This window comes from Trachemys scripta, chromosome 6 (genome assembly GCF_013100865.1).
Source record: "Trachemys scripta elegans isolate TJP31775 chromosome 6, CAS_Tse_1.0, whole genome shotgun sequence".
Lineage (NCBI taxonomy): Eukaryota > Metazoa > Chordata > Testudines > Emydidae > Trachemys > Trachemys scripta.
The window spans coordinates 31,561,814-31,581,747 of NC_048303.1; the positions used below are offsets into that span (position 1 = coordinate 31,561,814).

Genomic DNA, 19,934 nt, shown 5'->3' on the forward strand with positions numbered 1-19,934 from the left:
CAAGGCCTAAGAAACAAAGACAAAAGGGGTGGAGAAGAGCTGAGGCCAGGCTGGAAAAGGTGTCTGGCCTGTGAAAGAAGTGCCTAAAACAACATTTAGGGTGAATTACTACTTGTAACCAATGTTCCCTCTAATTTTTTCCAGCCATGTGTGGAATAAATTTTATGTGCCCCAAGGAATGTGCGCCACACCAGTAGAAACATAAAACCTAGATATAATATATATTTTTAAAAAGTTACCATAGGGATAATTACTTCAGCCAGGACAGGTTAGGCATTTTAGAACTCCCTACTTAGAGAATTACATTTATGTGTAAGAGAAATAAAAATTATGAAATGCATAGACCAGTCAAAAGTAACGAAGTTTGAAAGAATAAAATCACAGACAATATATGTGCATTGCAGGAAGTACCAAGAAGTAACAACAACAATAATAATACAAGTATGTGTTGGGAGGTAAGTGCGAAAGAGACAGCGTGTGTGTGTGTGTGTGTGTGTGAGAGTGAGACAGAGAGCATGTGTGAGAGAGAGACAGAAACTGTGTGAACTGACTGCTGGGGAAATCTCAGAAACAATGCACTGTCTCTTTAAGAAAGGCATTCAGTCACTCACAATTCACCGCAGCAGCTCCGAGTCCTGACTCAGTCCTGAGCCAGCTGTGTCCCCTCTCCCCTGCTCTGCGGAGATGGGGTACGGGTGGAGGGAGGGGGACACCCTGAGAGCTGCACCCTCCTCCCCTTCCCTCTTCCTCCGCCCTCCCGCTCTGCACAGCCAGCAGGAGGGTCCTGGGAGCAGCTGTAGGACGGAGCACATGCTGCCGGCTGTGTGCGCCCTGCTAATCAGCTCAGTGGCATTTGAATCTCTCCTGGGCAGCCGCCCAAGCGTGCAGCTTACAGGGAGCACAGCTTGTAACCAGTTTCTTTAGTGTATTAAGCTTAGTTTGGTTTTTGTTTTATTTGTTCAGCAACCTGCTTTGATCTATTTGCTATCCCTTATAATCACTTAAAATCTACCTTTTGTAGTTAATAAACTTGGCTTTGTTTTCTCTAAAACCAGTTTGTGAAATTCATAACTGGGGAGGGGCAAAAAGTTGTGCATATCTTCCTTCACATTGAGGAAGGAGGCGAATTTCAGTTAGCTTGCGCTGTACAGTTCCCTGTGCAGCGCAAGACAATAGAATTTTGGGTTTACATTCCAGAGCAGGTGTACACTTGTGTGCTAGGCAATTCCCTACCTGAGTCTTTCCATGCAGAGCTGATCTCAGTGTCTGTGTCTTTCTGCAGCTGGGTGTCCCCCTACCGTGTGTGCTGGAGGACGCTTGAGGGTCTGGCTCCGCCGGTCAGTGTAAGGGAGCCCAGACTGGTGGAACAGGCGGGCTCAGTGGTACCCCTGTACATCAGGTGGCACCCCGGAGTGGGGGATAACCCGTCACAGTCACTACTTAACTTATATAACAAATCTAATTTGCCAAGTGTAACTTACAGAGTCTCTGTGCAATGATATATAAGTTCTACCAGCTTGGATTAAATTGAAACTGGTAACCAACAGGTGAAAGGATTCCTATTTTGTTACCAGTTTTCTGTGATAGATTTTTACTTTTCATGGAACGGTAGAAAGGTGTAAATGTCTCACATGTATTTAATATTATATTGTAGGTATGCGATTGCCTTGGCTTTGAGGGAGAAACAGCGTGTGATATTTACCAGTCCCATTAAAGCTCTGAGTAACCAGAAGTATCGTGAGATGTATGAAGAATTTCAGGATGTTGGTTTGATGACTGGGGATGTCACCATTAATCCTACAGCTTCTTGTCTTGTAATGACAACAGAGGTATGTTTAAGTAGGTAGTACTTAGTCCTTTTGTTTTTCCTTTTTGTTTCTGTTGGAGTATTTTTGGCCCATGCTGTTGAGAATGGCTGAAACAGAAAGATTTCCAACAAAGATTATACTGGGTGAATTACGTTTAAAAATAACACAACATTTTAAGTTCCCCCTGCCTTCAATTTAGTCTCTGATGGGGTGGGTGGGAATTAACTACTTTGAAATGACTTCTGTATGTTCACATTTTTGAGATGTGTCCCAGGCACTGTGGTGCCTCAGGAACCTTCTGGAAAGCAGTGCCTGTTAGGGCTGCATGTTTTCCCTTTCTAAGTACTGAATTTTCGGAACCAGATTGTAAAAGGGTGACATGGCCTCAAACATTGCAGTTTCTTACTTTTTCTCAGCTAGCTGCAGGTGAATGGTAATGCTTCCATATTTACTGTTCTATTGTAGTTTAGCTAGTTAGTAAATATTAGGTAGTGTGCCCCATTGCACATTACGGTTTTATTCTAAATGTATAATCCTTCGACCTTTTTCTCATGACCAATCAAGTCACCAAGGATTTACTGCAGTAGTATGCCTCATGCTTCCATGTAGTTCCAGAGGTGGATTCATGTACCTGTTGTTTCCTCTGCCTGGGGAAGTCTAGATTGCTGCTCATTGTGTAAGTGCTTCACATCTCAAGCTTGCACCAGTAGGCAGCAGAGCTTCCATGTCTTCCTCAGCAATTAAGGTGTTGCTCATTTCTCAACAACTCTATCAGGAGGCAATGGCTTTGTGGGGCTGGTGCCTGACTTACTCAGGTTTGAGATGATGTGCATGGTCCTTGACTTAAACAATGGCAGATCTGACTCAAGAAATGGAGCTGTCTGTCTTCAAATTTCATTGGGTAACAGACAGCGATGTGAAATGCTTCAGCTCTGGGTAAGGGGTTGCAATTTTTTTCAAGTGTGGGGGGGGGTCGGGTCACACTTTTTTTTAAGTTCAGAGAGGGTCACCCACCCAAAAAGGTTGAGAAACACTGGTCTACACTGTGTTGATGAATGGATCTTTCAGGGAAGCTTCTGTTTCTCTTAGTGGTGTCATCAGACCAGCTCTTTCAGGAATATCTGAACATCTCAGTTGACCTTGCTGTTTGTTCACGGGAGGCTGACTAATTTTATTGTAATCCAAAAAGCCCTCTGCTCTGAAATGGCTTTCTCTGTGAGCAGCCAATCTGTATCCATATGCTACATCCATATAATCTCTTTTAGGTTATTTATTATTTGTGGCCTCTCCTCCTCTCTTGTTTTTCTATGAAGGTGCAATTGCGTACACTCTCACCATATCTGTCAGTAAACAGTTCTATTGTTTTCAGTCAAGTCACAAGACTCCTGAAATGTCATCAATCTTCCCATTAGTCAGAAAAGCCATTGCAAAATGGTACTTCAACCTGGTGCTGACAGGGTTGATGGACTCTCTTTTTGAGACCTTTGGAGATTCCACCTGTTATTAAAGACAGTATTTTTAATCAGTTACATCTGCAAGAAGAGTGCGTGTTGCATACTCAGCTGATTTCTTGTCACCATATTTCACAGGGATAAAGTGGTCCAAGGTTGTATAAAAAATGGTGTCTTGAATTCCACCTGACTCAGATTATTGCTCTCCTGATGGTCTTTCCAAAATTTCATTATTACCTGGGGAAAATTATCCTATATGTTGAGGACTTCAAGTTTTTATTTGGGTAGGACTGAGGTACTTAAAGTTAGCAAGATTTTTTTTTTATAGCTTTTGGGAATCAGTTTTTAAAAGGAATGCTACTTCCATTCATCCCCTGCATCAGTAGATTAGATTGAGTACTTTGACATATTACGTTAGCTTGGGTGTCAGTTCCTCAGGATCTTATGACTAACCCCACTGTGGCTAAGGCAGCATTGATAGCAAGTCTTTGTCGTGTTTCCATCTTAGAAGTTGGTGGAAAACAGACCTGCAGTTCACTTTACACATTTACTCACCACTGCTCTCTCAGATTGGCATCTAGGTCAGATTATTCTGGAACCAATTCTGCAATCTTTGTTTAGTTAGAACTTCTCAGCCTACCTTTCTGGAGGGGGGTGGTACTGCTCAATAGATTCCCACAAGTGGGAATAAGCAGAAGTCACTTTAAAGAAGTAAATAGTTTTTAGGAGAAAAACATGAGTGGGAAGAACTCTTAGGCTTTAAAGGATTTCCCCTTAACATAATAATTACCTGTGTGACATCTTTTGGGTGAATGAAGGTTTAAAAGAACATTAAGCTGAACTGGTCCTGAAATTTAGTGGTAACATGCTATCAAATGGAGAATCAGAGTAATGGCAATAAATTCAGCCCCTTATTCCTTCACTATATCTCGGGGGGAACAGGTTCAAATCATGTTGTTGAGTTTGATTAGAGTTTATTGTGAGGAGTATCTTATAATTATTTCTAGGAGAAGCTTGCTACAGATTTGATATTCTTCTTAATAGTCTAACTCTAAATGTGTAGGTTTTTTAATTACAAATTAAGGTTTCATATTGCCATATGAACATGAGCCAAACATCTCTCTGAAACTTTCTTAAGGAGATCCTTGAAAACAGAGTACATTCAGTAGTAATAATTGTTACTTAAGTGCTAGGTTCATCATTTGCACCCTTTATTTTCTTCAGATTTTGAGAAGTATGCTCTACAGAGGTTCTGAAGTTATGCGAGAAGTTGCCTGGGTTATATTTGATGAAATCCATTATATGAGAGACTCAGGTATGGTGTATTTACAATTTTGCTATGAAGTAAATAGTATATTCTTTTTACCATCTGTGGCATGGCCTGCTCGCTCCTGCCTCTGCTCAAGTCCACAAACAGCTCAGAGACCTTTTTGTTGGTAAAACACCCTATATGGTTTATTTACAATGTTGGTTCCCACCATCTTGTATGCTGGACAGCCTTACACCTACAATCCTGGGGAGTCATCAGTGAAGAGCAGAGTGAGGGAAGGTCTACACTCCAGCCAGGATCGAGGCTCTAAGATCGATCCACCAACGGTCTATTTAGCGGGTCTAGTAAAGACCCGCCAAATCGACTGCAGATCGCTCTCCAGCTGACCCCTGTACTCTGCGCCCAACAAGAAGAGTAAGGTAAGTCGACAGGAGATTTTCTCCTGTCGACCCCCTGCGGTGTAGACTCTGCAGTAACTCGGCCATCTCTGGAGATATTTAAGAGTAGGTTAGATAAATGTCTATCAGGGATGGTCTAGACAGTATTTGGTCCTGCCATGTGGGCAGGGGACTGGACTCGATGACCTCTCGAGGTCCTTCCAGTCCTAGAATCTATGAATCTAAAGTATGTCGACTCCAGCTACGTTATTCACGTAACTGTAGTTGCATAGCGTAGGTCGATTTACCGCGGTAGTGTAGACATAGCCTCAGTATGTGTCTGTCTGTCTGCTTCCCCTCAGCCTACTTCTTTGCTGTGCCTTTTGTATCATCTGCCTAATGGCCTAATTAGCCTCTTAGTGCTCCTCAGCCCATCAATTAGGCACAGCTTTTCTTAGTGAGGTCTGCTCTGGAATAATTAATTAGAGCTGCAGTGACCAGAGTGCTTGTACCTGGAACTCAATAGGTGGGGAGAGGTGGTTGTGCAGCCTTCATATAATTTGTCATGTGCATCTTCTGTTTTCAGAACGTGGTGTGGTTTGGGAGGAGACCATTATTTTGCTACCTGACAATGTTCACTACGTGTTTCTTTCTGCCACTATTCCGAATGCCCGCCAGTTTGCTGAATGGATTTGCCATCTTCATAAACAGGTCTGGAGTCATTGTTGGGTGGGGTCTGATCCACGAGATCTCCATCTTAAAAAGTGGACGATCTGATAAGTGTATGGGAACTCTATTCTTAGATAGGTTGTGGTGCTTTTACAGTTTAAATTAAAGAGATGTTGTCAACTCAAAATTGGCACAAAATTTTGACTATGTAAACACAAATCTACAGTTTTGTAAAACAATATAAATGTTTATATATTTAAAATACTAATACAGGAGTTGTTTTAAACAAGTAAACATTCCCCTGAAGTGTTTGCATCCCAAACAATGCAGCACAGAGAACATGAACAAAAAGATTGTGTGTGGGGGTGTGTATGAGAGAAAATAGATTTTTTTTTTATCATTTGTCTAATGTAAAAAGCATAAATCGTGAAACATGAGTTGGATTTAAAAACGCTGAGTTTCAAAAATCCAATTATAGTAACCTAGGAAAGGAAATTGGTGTAAAATACAATTTTTAAGTTCACAGTGACTTTTTAATCTTTTATAAAAGGAACACTTTGTGTGCTTTTTGGGGAGAGGGGTACAATGCAAATTTCTTCGCAATGTGTGACAGTAAGTGGAAATGAAATTAGGAGTTTTTAATCTTTGTTTCGTTGTTTTGATTTTTATATTCTGGTAGGTCTCAGCATTTGTTAAGTCATAAGGTTTCTTTGTAACTGTTAAATTGGAACGAGACTTATTTATTGCTGTATCCCTCCAATAATTGACGCTTTTACATTGAACTTGTAATTGTGTGTTCCTGAAAAGTATTTGTATTTTTTTTTTTCCTTCCCCAAGAGACACTGTTAGTACTATATAAATATTTTGGATAATATGTTTTAGGCCTAACTTTCCATCAGGGCTTATCTACATGGCAAGTTACTATATGGCGAGCCAGGGTTTGAATCTTAATCCTGGGGGAATTCTTCACCCTGCAGAAAAATGGGGGAGCAAAGAAATCTCTGGGGAACACTCGCCCCTTCCATAGCAGCCCGGGCATGTCTGCTTGAAGCAGCCAGCAACCAAGAGCAGATCACTGCCAGGGGGAGGCTAGGTGTGCATGTGTCCATGGAGAGAGATTAAGAGGATGGGCGCGTGCCTGCATGCGAATGAGTGAGACAAACTCACTCTGGGCTTGTCTACACTGACAATTTATAGCGCTGCAACTTTCTCACTTGGGGGTGTGTGAAAAAACAATCCCCTGAGCGCAGCAAGTTTCAGAGCTATAAAGCGCCAGTGTAGACAGTGCACCAGTGCTGGGAGCTACACCCCTCGTGGAGGTGTTTTTTTGTTTGTTTTTGTTTTGTTTCGTTTAAGACCACACAAGCCACGTTAGAGCGCTGCCAGTGTAGACTAGCCCTTAGAATAATGTTGCTTGAAAGCATAGTTTACTATGTTTACTAAATTTACTCTGGGACTTTGACTGCACTGTAGCAGTGTCCGCATACAAGCTGGTGCACTGTACAGTCACACCCTAGCTTCCCCCACAACTCTCAGTGCAGACAGTAATGTATGAGCGTCTAAAGCAAACATGGTTTTGCATTCCTGATTGTGCTCTAATAAGAGAAGTGTGACTGATCACAATCTTTTATTGTTTTGGGATTTAAAATATTTTTGATTTTTCTCTGGAAAGTGCTGTCTCCAGACTGTGGTCAAGGGGGTATATTTATTGTTTGAATAAATACCATATTTATAGTAGCAAAGAAGTAAATTGTTTTGCTTCTCCCCTCTTAGCCTTGCCACGTGATTTACACAGATTATCGACCTACTCCTCTGCAACATTATATCTTCCCAGCAGGGGGGGATGGACTCCACCTTGTGGTTGATGAAAATGTAAGACATATTTAGTTTGTTTGAAAGATTATTGTCTGTGCTTTCAATAATTATGAGACTGTCCTTCTCAAAATTTGGCTTTGAATTTCCTCCCACCCATTAACTTGTGGCAAAAATTTTGACCACTGATTCAACCTATCCCTACCTGATTGACAGACAAAATAGGTCTATGTGGGATAGCCCCCCTCCCTTCATTTAAAAAAAAAAAGAAAAGAAAAACAAACTTCTGACCATGGTGCTCTGATTGCTGTTAAACATTACAGTGGTATAGAACACAGCAATTATTTTATTTAATGTCCCAGAATTCAGGTGGGTATGATGTGCCACATTGAGGTGCTCAAGAGTTTGAGTAGGAACTTTCCCCCTCATGAGGTGCTAACTTGATTATCTCTGCAGTGTTCCCTTATTTTGTCAACACTGTTTCTCCCCTGCATGTAAAAAAAACAAAAACAAAAACAAAAACAAAAAAAACCTTGTGATCCAGAAATACAAAATCTTAAAATACACATCTCATGACTAGGACCCTACCAAATTAATGATCCATTTTGGTCAATTTCATGATCATAGGATTTTAAAAACTGTAAATTTCACAGTTTCAGATATTTAAATTGTAAACTTCACAGTGTTGTAATTGTGGGGGTACCGAACCAAAGTGAACTATGGGGGGGTGTCCCAAGTCTATTGCAGGGGGGTCATGGTATTGCCACCCATACTTCTGCATTGCTGCCTTCAGAGCTGTGTGGCCGGAGGACAGCTGCTGGCTGGGCACCCAGTTTTGAAGGTAGTGCTAGCTCCAGCAGCAGCGCAGAAGTAAGGGTGTAGCAATACCATACCATGCCCTCGCTTCTGCGCTGATGCTGTCAGCGGTGCTGCCTTCAGAGCTGGGCTCCCAGCCAGCAGCCGCCGTTCTCTGGCCAGTCAGCTCCGTGAAATCTGGTCTTCTCTACAACAGCCAGATTTCAGTGGGGGAGATGAGATTTCACAGCCGTGAATTCGGTAGGACCCTTCTCATAACAACTGTTGTCACTGGGAGCAGTACTAGACTCAAATCAGGCTATTCATAATTCCAGGTCCAGCAGTTATGTCAGTATCATAATACAGAGCCAAATAAAGGCAGCATAGTATGCTGCTTCTTTGTTAATTTCTCTGTTAGTTCATATTCTTGCATGCAAACGTGCTTCTACATTCCCCCAATAAAAGGGGTCGCAGGCTAATTTATGGTAGTATTTTATTTTTTTTTATAAATAATTTCAATTTTTTTTGCTTTGTATTCTGACTTAAAATGTCTGATTTCTGACCCATTATAAAGTTTTAATTGGGGAAGTGAAATTGCTTACAAAAGTCACATTAATTTCTAGGGTGATTTCAGAGAAGACAACTTTAACACAGCGATGCAAGTACTTAGAGATGCAGGTGACTTAGCAAAAGGAGACCAGAAGGGCAGGAAAGGAGGAACAAAAGGTGAGTTTGAAACCTTGTATTTTAAAATGGTTCTTATATAATACAAAGATGAATTAAGTTATTTTAAAACTGAAAACAAGAATGCTGTTAGTGCATGTGTCTAGATTAAGAGACTTTTCTACTAATGTAACTTCCAAATTCATGTTTTGTCTTTGCAGGACCATCAAATGTATTTAAGATAGTGAAGATGATCATGGAAAGGAATTTCCAGCCTGTAATTATATTCAGTTTCAGTAAAAAAGATTGTGAAGCCTACGCACTTCAGATGACAAAATTAGACTTCAACACAGGTACAGATAAATAAGTTGTAGTGTGGTTTTATTTCTAAATGCAGGTTTGCATAAATTATGTGAGAGGCCTTTCTAGTCAGATCTCTATTTTATTTCAGACTTTTGTATCTAATGTGAAAAAAGTAGACCTACAATACATAGATATGGAAATGCAGAACTTTTCAGTTATATATAGTCTTAATAAATTAAGCTAATTGTAGTTGAAATTGCTGGCGCCACTAGAGGATCTAATGAGCGTACAATGTTGAGATGGCTTTTCATTCTGAACCTTAGATAGGTCATGGGTACCTAAACACATGCTTGCCACACAGTAATTCTATAGTGCACTAACTGTCTGTGTAGACTCTGCTACTGTGTTCTATGTTTCCTAGTGCACACTGATGTTCTATGGTTTGAATGAGCAGTACGTCAATGTGACCTAGGGAATTTTTAGTGCCCATTAGAGCAAGGACTACCCAGACAGTTAGTACATGGCACACTGGAGCGCTGAAGATTTACATCCCAGTTTGCCATGAAGTAAGTGTTTGTGTAGACATGCCCTTAGTTTTACCTGCAGTGCATCTTGGAACAGCAGTAATAGTACAGCTACTTTCAGGAAAGGTTGCACAAGTTGAGAAATGATTGGCCACATGCCAAGTTGTTCCCCCACCTCCCTTCCCTGTCTTTTGAGTTATGAGTTTGGCATCTGAGTAATTTCTCAGAAGCAGAAAAATGTTTTTCTTGCTCACGTAACATAACTAAACTGATCTTCCTCAGCTGCTCAGTTTCCCTCCCAAAAAAGCCCTCCAACATTTCATCTTAACTTGGGAAAAGAATAAGATTAATTTAAGACTTTTTGAGAATTTTAGGAGTAACTGTATAGAGGGAGCTGTAATAGAAGTCGTCGTAGATTGTGAACTCTTCAGGGCAGGGACCTTGTCTACTCGTCAACAGAATGTCTTTACACAATGCTGGCACAATGTAATTAATTGTAACATTCACTGTCATATGCAGCGGGATATTTGTTCTCATAATCCACACATACAACCATCAGACTGTAATCATTGCAATTAAAAATTCTCCCCTCTACTTGTTTGTAAATAAAGCAAATGATTTTTTTTAATTAGCTTAAGTGTACAGCTGCATAATTATACCCTTTATTTTGGTACCTCATACATGTGTTTCAATTGTACAAGGCAGGTAACTTTAGGAGGTCACTTTCTTTAACTAGCTGAGTATGTATGCTGACTTCCTAACTTACATTATAAAAAGTAATGCTGAAACCTTTAAAATAGTTAGCAGTTATATTTGACATGGTTTACAATACCACCATGTTGGTATTTGCAGGAAAAAATTTGCTTATGTGTAGATGTTTTCTTTTTTTAGATGAAGAAAAAAAGATGGTTGAAGAAGTATTTAATAATGCAATTGACTGTCTTTCTGATGAAGACAAGAAACTTCCTCAGGTGAGTGTGGAGGTTGCTTAAGAATAATTTCAGTTAACAGATACTAAAATTCATACCTGGTGTGATACAGTGTATTTTAGGTAAATATATGATGGATTGTTTATGAAAAGTGTTGTGAATAATGTCAGTAGCTTGTTTTGATTGAAAGTGAGGGCTAATTTAAAACTTAAAGGGGATAGATACTTTACCACTGTTTTGAACCATAGCTCTACTCAATTTTCTGGGTAACTTCAAATGACTTATTTTTTAATAAAGTGTACATCTCCAAATAGGTGTAAAACTTTTTTTAATTGAAAGTTGCTTGATGTACTTGATATTGATTCTCTATTCATCAAATTTTGCCTTGTCATTTTTTTGTGAAGTCGAGTTAACAGAGCAGCTGCGTACCAATTTATAGGAGAATGGTTGCACCTTTACAATGGAAAAAATATAAATATATAAAAAATTAGAGTTGCAGAATACTGAAAATGCAACAAATTTGTAACAGTTGCTAAAATTATGGTTAATATTTTTTATTTTGTTTTTGCTCTATATGCACAACTTTTTCTCATCCTGTTATTTGATTAGCCTTTTGGAGAGTTTCGTTGTGATTCAATGTAGAAATTGCCATGGGCGTAGCAGCCCCTGTGCTTTTGGCCATTCCTGTGTTACGGAAAACATCTCAGCAGTGCTACCACCGGTTCAGCTTCATTGATGGCAGGAATCTCTCCTAAAAGTCCCTAGCGTAGATGAGGCCATTGAGGCAGAACAGGGAGCTTTTAAGTTCTGCCAGCATCACTTTATGGTGTCCCTTCATGAGGCTCTGTTAAAAAATCTTGGTAGATAACCAGTAAGCATGCTCAGAAATTATTTTTCAATCACTTATACTTCTCTTCCTCAAAACCTAACCAAGATGCTACTCTCCATTAAGGACTACTAGTATGCAAAGTTACAGCTTTCAGAGTGGAGCCATTTTGGAGTTAACTGCATGAGAACAGCTGACAGAAGAACGGGAAGATTGATTTTTTTTTTTTCATTCCTTTTAACTTATATAATGACTTCATGCAGTTTACCCAGGTCTTAAAAATGTACTTGTTCTCAGACAAGCCATGGAAAGTTCAGCCTTTCAGTTTTTGTAAATGTTCAGAGCAATTGAAAATCAGGATTCAGAATGAAAAAAATTGAAACTATTTTGAAGCCTGGTGTGTTATATATAGTATAGATATATACACACACAGATATAGATGTATAAGCTTGTAACAATGGAATCCTATTCATAGTATATGGAATAGGTTGATATTTTGCCTGTTGTGGATAATTTAAATCTAATCCTGAAAGAATACTTGGATCAGTTTTGACACTGAAACTGAACAAAAGAAGTTCTAATTAACAAAGCTAACCAAGTGAGTATATGTTTATTTAAAATAATTTTGGATTTTTAGATTTGATTAGAAGAATTTAAAGTGTTCAGAATTTGAACTATGTAGTGTTTGCAACCAGAACATTCTGCTTTCATAGAACAAGATAATTCAAGACTATAAATTTATGATCAAATTGCAGCCAAACAAAGCCATTTTTTATGTGTATGAAGATATTGGTTTACCAAAAATTCCCTATGTGGGTAAGAAAAACTCTTAAGTAAACTTACAAATTTAAATATTCTCATTTTTAAAATTACTCAGAACATGCTTAGCAGTAAGGAAATGCTGAGTTATGAATATTGAACAAAGCTATGAGAGTTTGGAATGTTGACAAACTAAGGGATATGATTGGCTGAAATTGACGCAATTATTTTGTCTTCAAATTTGTTTTATTTGCAAGTCTGGATATATATGTTCATCAAGTCAGCAGTTCTATTTACCTTCTCCTTTGGAAGCAATAGGTAAAGCGCTGCTTGGGCATAATAGCAAGGTCAAGCTTGCTTCACTGGGTACTATTCATGGCTTTGGGAATATCTGTTTCCATTGACAGGGAGAGGAAATAATCAAAACATCCCGTATGTTCTCATTCTACTTTCATAGATAAATGCTTCACTTTCCAGGGAGTGCTCAAGGGTCACAAGAAAGTAGAGCCTTCTGTTTCTTTCCAGTGTCACTTCTTATATGGTCTTTCACAGTGCATTTAGAGAATTTTCCTATTTAACTTTGAATGCTTGAATAGAACTCTAGACGCTACTACAGCTTGTGGATCGGAGATTCCTCTTATATGTGATCTGAGGTGCTAGCCCAAGTAGCCAGAACAGACCTCTGTCTTTGATCACTTTTTATTGGGGGTGAATCTTTAATAAGTCAAAGGTCTGTTTATCTGTTTGCGCTTATATTGTTGGATAACATGAAAACTATAAGAGCAAGCTGTTAAGTGTTTTACACGTAATTGTTATCTTTTTGTTTAAAAGTATATCTAAATAGACTTATTCACTTACCCTCTGTATTCACAGGTTGAGCATGTGCTTCCTCTTTTGAAGCGAGGAATTGGCATTCATCATGGTGGTTTGCTTCCTATTTTAAAGGAAACAATTGAAATTCTTTTTTCTGAAGGATTGATAAAGGTATATAGTTCATACCTCTGTATTTAGGTGCAAGTCTGTGTATTTTTCATAATTATTTTAGTTTGACTCTCTTGAAAATGTACAGTAGTGCATTGTGAGGCAGTAGAACCTCAAAAATATGAACACCAGAGTTATGGACTTATCAGTCTAACCAACACCCTGTGAAACCTGAAGTCCAATCAGACAGCAGCGCAAACCAAAAAAAAAAAAAAAGCAAATACTATACTGCGTCGGAGCTTCAGTGACTGGGGAATTGGAGCTGCCACCACTGGGGCTCAGGGCTTCAGCCCCACGGCTCAGTTTCCAGCTTCAGTGGGGTGAGAGAGAGGTGTGCTGGGGATTGGGGCTTCAGCTCTGCTCCTGGTTTCAGCCAGGGGCAGGGATCGGGGCTTCAGCCCTGCAGCTCCATTCCCATCTTCAGCAGGGGGAAGAGGGGATGGGTTGGGAATCTGAGCTCTCTGATCCCAGTTTCAGCCGGGGGGGAGGAACAACTGGGGATTGGGGCTTTAGTTACAAGGGGCACGCTGGTTTCAGCCCCAGAGAAGAGGAGGGCTTGTGAAGCTTACTATCTAGAGGCCTGTGTCTTCGACCACCCATACAACAGTTCTGGAAAGCTTGAGTTTTTCTACTAATTTGGATTAACTAACACAATTGGCATTTAGTTTCTTCCTCTGAGGCACCACTTTATTTTTAATTATTCATGACTAGAGACTCATTTTTCAGAGAGAAAAAACATATCAGGCTTCAAACTCTGTGCCTTTTTTCCTCTTTAGAAACACTTTTTCCAAGCACCAGCTATTCCTTAAGGGAACTGGGCATGGCGATGGAGGAGGGAGGTCTTTTTAATGAAAAGTCAATGTATTTACCAGTCTTTTGTTGCTTTAGGTATCTTTTTGTATGTGTGCTTTATAGCTCCAATTGTAACAGTTCAATATCTTTTTAAAAAAAATGTAAAAAATAAATTACATGTTAAATATTAGAATTGCAGTAAATTATAGAATTTCATCTATATAAATTTTTCCCATTTCCTATCCTTTTCGTCTGCAACCTGAAGTGATAGCAATTCAGGGAATCTAGCTTCAGAAGAAGAACTTTCTAAATTCTCTATTGTGAGAATCATCTGCTATACTTTCACAAACTCCAATCACAGAAAATTGCTGTGTAGACAAAACCCCAGACTGAATGCAGCCAGTTGCCAAACCCTCCATTCTGTTATAAACTGAATAATGGTATGTCTAGACTAGAGTTCTTGCTTCTCTTATAATTTGAATTGATTGATTGCCATTTAACTCAAATTACCTAAAGGAGAGAAGGTGGGTGAAGAAATATCATTTATTGGACCAACCTCTGTTGGTGGAAGGAACAAGCTTTCAAGCTTCACAGAACTCTTTCAGTTCTAGAGAAGGAAACTAGAGTGTCGAAGCTAAATATAAGATGGGATAGATTGTTCTTAAAGGAAAACTGCATAACATCTTCAAAAGACAAGATGAGAACTTAAATTCATAACTCTGCTGGACACTAAAAAACATGGACTTAACAGAGACACTGGTTTTACGGCCCGTTACAACAACTTGTAACACACCTTTCTTCCTACTAACTCTCCATTGTCCTACAACTCCAGAAGTATTAATTGCCCACTTCATTTTAAATGATCTCCTACAACATGTTTGAATATCTTATGCTTAACAATCTGTCCCACCTTGTATTTAGCTTACACACTCTAATTTCCTTCTCCAGACTTGAAAAAGAGCTCTGTGAAGCTTGAAAGCTTGACCCTTCCACCAACAGAAGTTGGTCCAATAAAAGAAATTTCTTCACCCACCTTATTTCTCTCATAAACTGGGACCAACACATCTACAACAACATTGCAAGCAAATTATTTAACACCTTTGTAGATGCTAATCTATATACTCCACATACATCCTAGGTTTATCCTAGGCAGAGTTCAACTCTCAGTATTGAGATTTAGTTTAAATAAAAGCCTTAAAAATTAACAGTAAGTGCTTTCAAGAAATGAAATTAGTTGCTGTTACTATGGGGTGGGGAGTTGAAAGATTCCCAGCAGGACACACAACTGTATACCCACGTATTGTAATTTGTTGTTTTTATGAGAACACTATCTTGAGAGCTGGTACGAGATAATCCTTGTAATTCACCAACACTCTTTATTTTTCATTACTAAAATACCATTGCTGACGTTGTAGGAGGGGGCAAATAGTGTTTTAAAACGTAAATAATTTTTTCATATAATTTTCTTGATCTGCAATAATTTTGGCTAACTGTCTTTGATGTGATAAAGTTCTAAAGATAACAAAAAGTATATTTTTATGAGAAAGATGGAAACAATAGTTGTCAGTGCTCTATTCTTTATAGTCTAATGTTTTTCCCTTTTCCCCCCACAATCTCTCTTATGAGCTCCTTCCCTGTATATTTAAATTCTCAGCTTGATCAGGAGATGAAATATAAAGAGACCTTTCTGATGCATTAATCTAAACAAAAAACCATGTCATGTGAGCTCAGGTGACAAAATGATCCCAGAATCTGGGCCAAAACTATAAGGCTCACTATCAAAATAGTTTAGAATGACCACTAACTTCACTGTATTCAGTATTTAATACAAAACTCACCACTTAGACTTTTACTTTCTGTCCATTTTTCACATGCCCACATGAACATATAACTATAAACTAGCTAATATGTTTCTTCTGTTGGGGGAAATGGTGGGGAGAGATTGTTTTTGTTCCAGTTTTTAGTATTTGGGATCTACCCATGTTGGCGGGGAGGAGGGGGAAGTATTATAAGTACCTAGATATTGCCAACATTTTATCTACTATAATGCACAGTTCAGGTAAATAAGTGTTTGCAGTTTCAGGCATGTATTGTACATTTTAAATCTGATTAAAATGTGGAAGTCTTAGGTAGCTGCTTCTAATCATTTAAATGTTATAAAGTTATAAATTCTTATTTTGTTGTCTAATGTTGTTGTCTGTTTATTTAGGCCTTATTTGCAACTGAGACCTTTGCTATGGGAATTAATATGCCAGCCAGGACAGTGCTGTTCACAAGTGCCCGCAAATTTGATGGGAAAGATTTCAGATGGGTAAGTGCAATTCAATATGCAGGGATGAATAATTGTGAGTTTAGTTGTTTAAATTCATATAGAAGATAGTTCTGAGGAATGAATTTATTTTAGAGACACTTTATCCACTGCAGTAAAAATATTTACTTCAAAGCTCTTACTTTGTTCATAATCATTGTAATTTTTAAATGTGCAATTCATATTAAAATGTTCAAATCTATAACTGCCCTCTTTAAAATTCTAGGTTCATTATAGAGTATTCATAAAGACACATTTTATTTTAATAAAAATAGTAGAAGGGCACCCAAACACAGGCAAGATCTGCATGTCTAAAAAATTTGAAAGATTCTACACAACCTCTTCGCAATTCTGAAACCATGTTTCCTGTCAGAATCTTTCCCAACTAACCATTGATTGTTCCCCATTCATATAAAAAACCTGGGTAAGTAGTTTTCTAGTGCCTAATGCAAAACCAAATACTCACTAGGCACTAGGTGACACTCTCCACTACAATTTCTGAGTTGATTGAGATGGAAATACAGCACTTGCTGTTATCAGTAGACCGAGGACACTGGAATTCGTACTTTTTCACTAACCTCTTCCTCCCCCAGCAGTCTCATGATACATTAGCTGCAGCCCCCCCAAACAAACAAACAAACAAAAAAACCCAGTGATGTCTAAGGACTTGCCTATGTGAGGACACTCTTGAGGGTTTTCCAAATTAACTAAAGGTGTTAATTAAAAGTTGATTAGATAAACTGTATTAAACCAAATTAAGGCCACTTTAATTCTGAATGAGAACATCCACACAAGAGGTTTAATACAGTTTATCTAATCCACTTTTAGTTCACACCTTTACTTAATTTGGAAAATTTACCTGAATTTCTCAGTATAGACGAGCCCTTAGTGCTTCAGGGCTTGTCTACATGGCCCCACAGTGTGGACTGCAGGAAGGGTCAATTGCAGTATGCACTAAAATGTTGAGCTGCATTTATAGCGCGCCACTTTACTGCACGCTGCAGCTCACATCCTCTTACCTTCTCCACTGGGAATCCGCACTGCTGGGCTGTGTAGACAAACTCATGGACTTGTGGCTTTGTGAATAGTATGTTTACTTTATTTCCATGAAAAGATCACATCTGTTATACCAGCCTTTGGTGGGTTTTTTTTGAAGTTCTCAGTCACTGTAACATGCAACTGGATCAATGTGCTGCTGTTGCTTAAGTTACAGCAAAAGTTAGAGGGTTTTTTTTTTTTGTTATAATTCTAGATCTCCTCAGGTGAATATATTCAGATGTCTGGTCGTGCAGGACGTCGAGGTATGGATGACAGAGGAATAGTAATTCTTATGGTAGATGAGAAGATGAGCCCAACAATTGGCAAACAGCTTCTTAAGGTATGCTGAGACTATGATTATTTAAATACAAGGAATGTGAAAGGTGAATGGAATTAAATCTGATGCATTTGAAAAGTTTCCTTGCATGAAATTCTCACTTTAAACTCTTCAAATGCACTGGTGGCACAAAGGAACGCTGGAGCACCTAATCCCAGATAGCTAATACAAGTCGTGATTGGCTTATGAAGGAAGCGTTTTGTGAGACTGCACTTGGGAGTATGACAGGAATAAGTTCAATATTGCAGAAGTCACATTTGACTGAAACATGATTCATTTTAATATTTACTTCCCGGGGGGATTCTGCGCTAAAAAATAAAAAAATTCTGCAAATTTTATTTGTCAAAATAATGCAGTATACTCACACCAGTTTCAGTTGTTTGTTAAGTTATTTAAACTACAATACAGAAAAAAGTCACAACTATTCAGCATTTCCTAAACACATGAAAGTTAAGTTACAAATACTTGGTAACTAATACCCTGCATTCCGGTTATAATCCTGGATTTTCATTTAAATTACATTACAGAACACCAAACGGGGCGGGGGGGGGGGGTAGAATGTCATTTTAAATTGCTCAGACTTTCACACATGAAACTCATACAGTTTTGCTAATCATTGTCCTGGACTTAGCTGGTACTTTGGGAAGTGCTTGGTTCTGATTGTCCTGACACTTTATTGACTGCTTGGTAAATGTTTTATTTGCCCTCAAAAGTCGTCATTTTTTTTAAATGGGTAAATAAAAATCTAATCCCATTGTGCCACTTTGGCACAAGAAAAACATGAGCGCATATACTCCTGTGGGAATTGACTGAGAATGGGAACAGTTAACTAACTATATAATAATTAACAATATTACTATGCAGACAGGTTGCTACATATTTGCCTCAGAGAGTGAGATCAATTAACCATCAACAGCAACACAAAATGTTAATTTTTTTTTTTTTACAAAAGCTATTTTCTTTAACTTAAAAACAAACAATTTTCAGTAACATGATACTAATATTTAATTATGTGGTTTTTTTTTTGTTTTTTGTTTTTTAATTCTCAAGAAGTTACATTTTTACTAGGCAGGCAGGCTGCTACACTTGGGGACAGAGCCTTCCTCCCGCATAACAAAAAGACTTACCCTCTTCCATGCCTCTCCAGCCGCAGTATCAAGAGAGAGGGACTGAGGGCTTGTCTACACTGGAAATTTAGAGCGCTGCAACTTTCTCACTCAGGGGTGTGAAAAAACACCCCCCTGAGCATAGCAAGTTTCAGCACTGTAAAGCGCCAGTGTAGACAGTGCCTCAGTGCTGGGAGCTATGCTCCACATGGAGGTGTGTGGTGTTTTTTTTTTTTTTTTTAAGCGTGCTGGGAGACCTCTCTCCCAGCGTTGTGCCGCAAGCACACAAGCCATGTTGAAGTGCTGCCGCAGCAGTGCTTTAGTGTTGCCAGTGTAGACTAGCTCAGAGTCTCTCACTTGTTGGTCAGCCCCACGCCCTGATGGTGATCAATATCTCCCCTGCAGGCATGCACACAAGCCCCCTTTCCCCCACAGTGATTTGCATCTCTGAAGCTGCTCCAGGCACGCTGGAACAGATATGCTGCCAGGGAAGAGATGCGTGTCCCCCCCGCAGATTTCTTTTGTGTTTTTCTGCACAGAGGGCACAGAAATATGTGGGCCACATGAATTCTGCACCCGTGCATGGGTGCAGAATTCTGTCAGGAGTAAATATTGTGTAAAATATTTTTCTTGCTGTTTTTAAAAAACAAGCCATAAACTTTGAATGACTTTTTTTCAAAAACAGTTCAAATCTTTGAGCATGTTCTGATGATAAACATTTGTGAGGTTTATTTCTTAAACTCAGTAGCAGGAGAATGAGTCAGTTGTAATATAGTTAATGTTGTTTATCCAGAGCATGTTTTACCAGTGGATAGTTGATCAATTTGACAACAAACACGTATTAATAAAACTAAACATGCACAGTGCAGTTGGAGAACTTCTAAGTAGTATAAATTAAATAATAATCATGTATTTATATATTGCGTCTCATCCCAAAAAATTCCAGAATGTTTTATAAACTCAAACTGTTACACCAGCTGCATAGAAATTGCTTCATCCACCATAGAAATACAGCCATTACTGGGGTGAACTACAGCAATTATTTAATAGAGAACTGCATCATTAAGTAGGAACTGAAGAATGTTTCTTCTAGATTAAATGGCAGTTGAAGGCAGGATGGAATTACAGTAGCTGGAATTTAGCTAAGGCACCGGTATTACCAAGTATTCTCACAAAGAGCATTGTG

The 19,934-nt window shown here is 38.8% G+C and overlaps 1 protein-coding gene across 1 annotated transcript in view; it reads left to right on the top strand.

Annotated features, from left to right (window-relative positions):
* MTREX (Mtr4 exosome RNA helicase) overlaps positions 1-19,934 on the top strand; it is an 85,189-nt gene that overhangs the window by 14,003 nt on the left and 51,252 nt on the right. The window contains exons 6-15 of the mRNA XM_034773805.1: positions 1,655-1,829; positions 4,484-4,574; positions 5,493-5,617; positions 7,349-7,447; positions 8,806-8,908; positions 9,067-9,198; positions 10,564-10,643; positions 13,060-13,170; positions 16,169-16,270; positions 17,520-17,645. Of these exons, the coding sequence (XP_034629696.1) occupies positions 1,655-1,829; positions 4,484-4,574; positions 5,493-5,617; positions 7,349-7,447; positions 8,806-8,908; positions 9,067-9,198; positions 10,564-10,643; positions 13,060-13,170; positions 16,169-16,270; positions 17,520-17,645 (1,144 nt within the window). The remainder of the gene's footprint in view (positions 1-1,654; positions 1,830-4,483; positions 4,575-5,492; positions 5,618-7,348; positions 7,448-8,805; positions 8,909-9,066; positions 9,199-10,563; positions 10,644-13,059; positions 13,171-16,168; positions 16,271-17,519; positions 17,646-19,934) is intronic.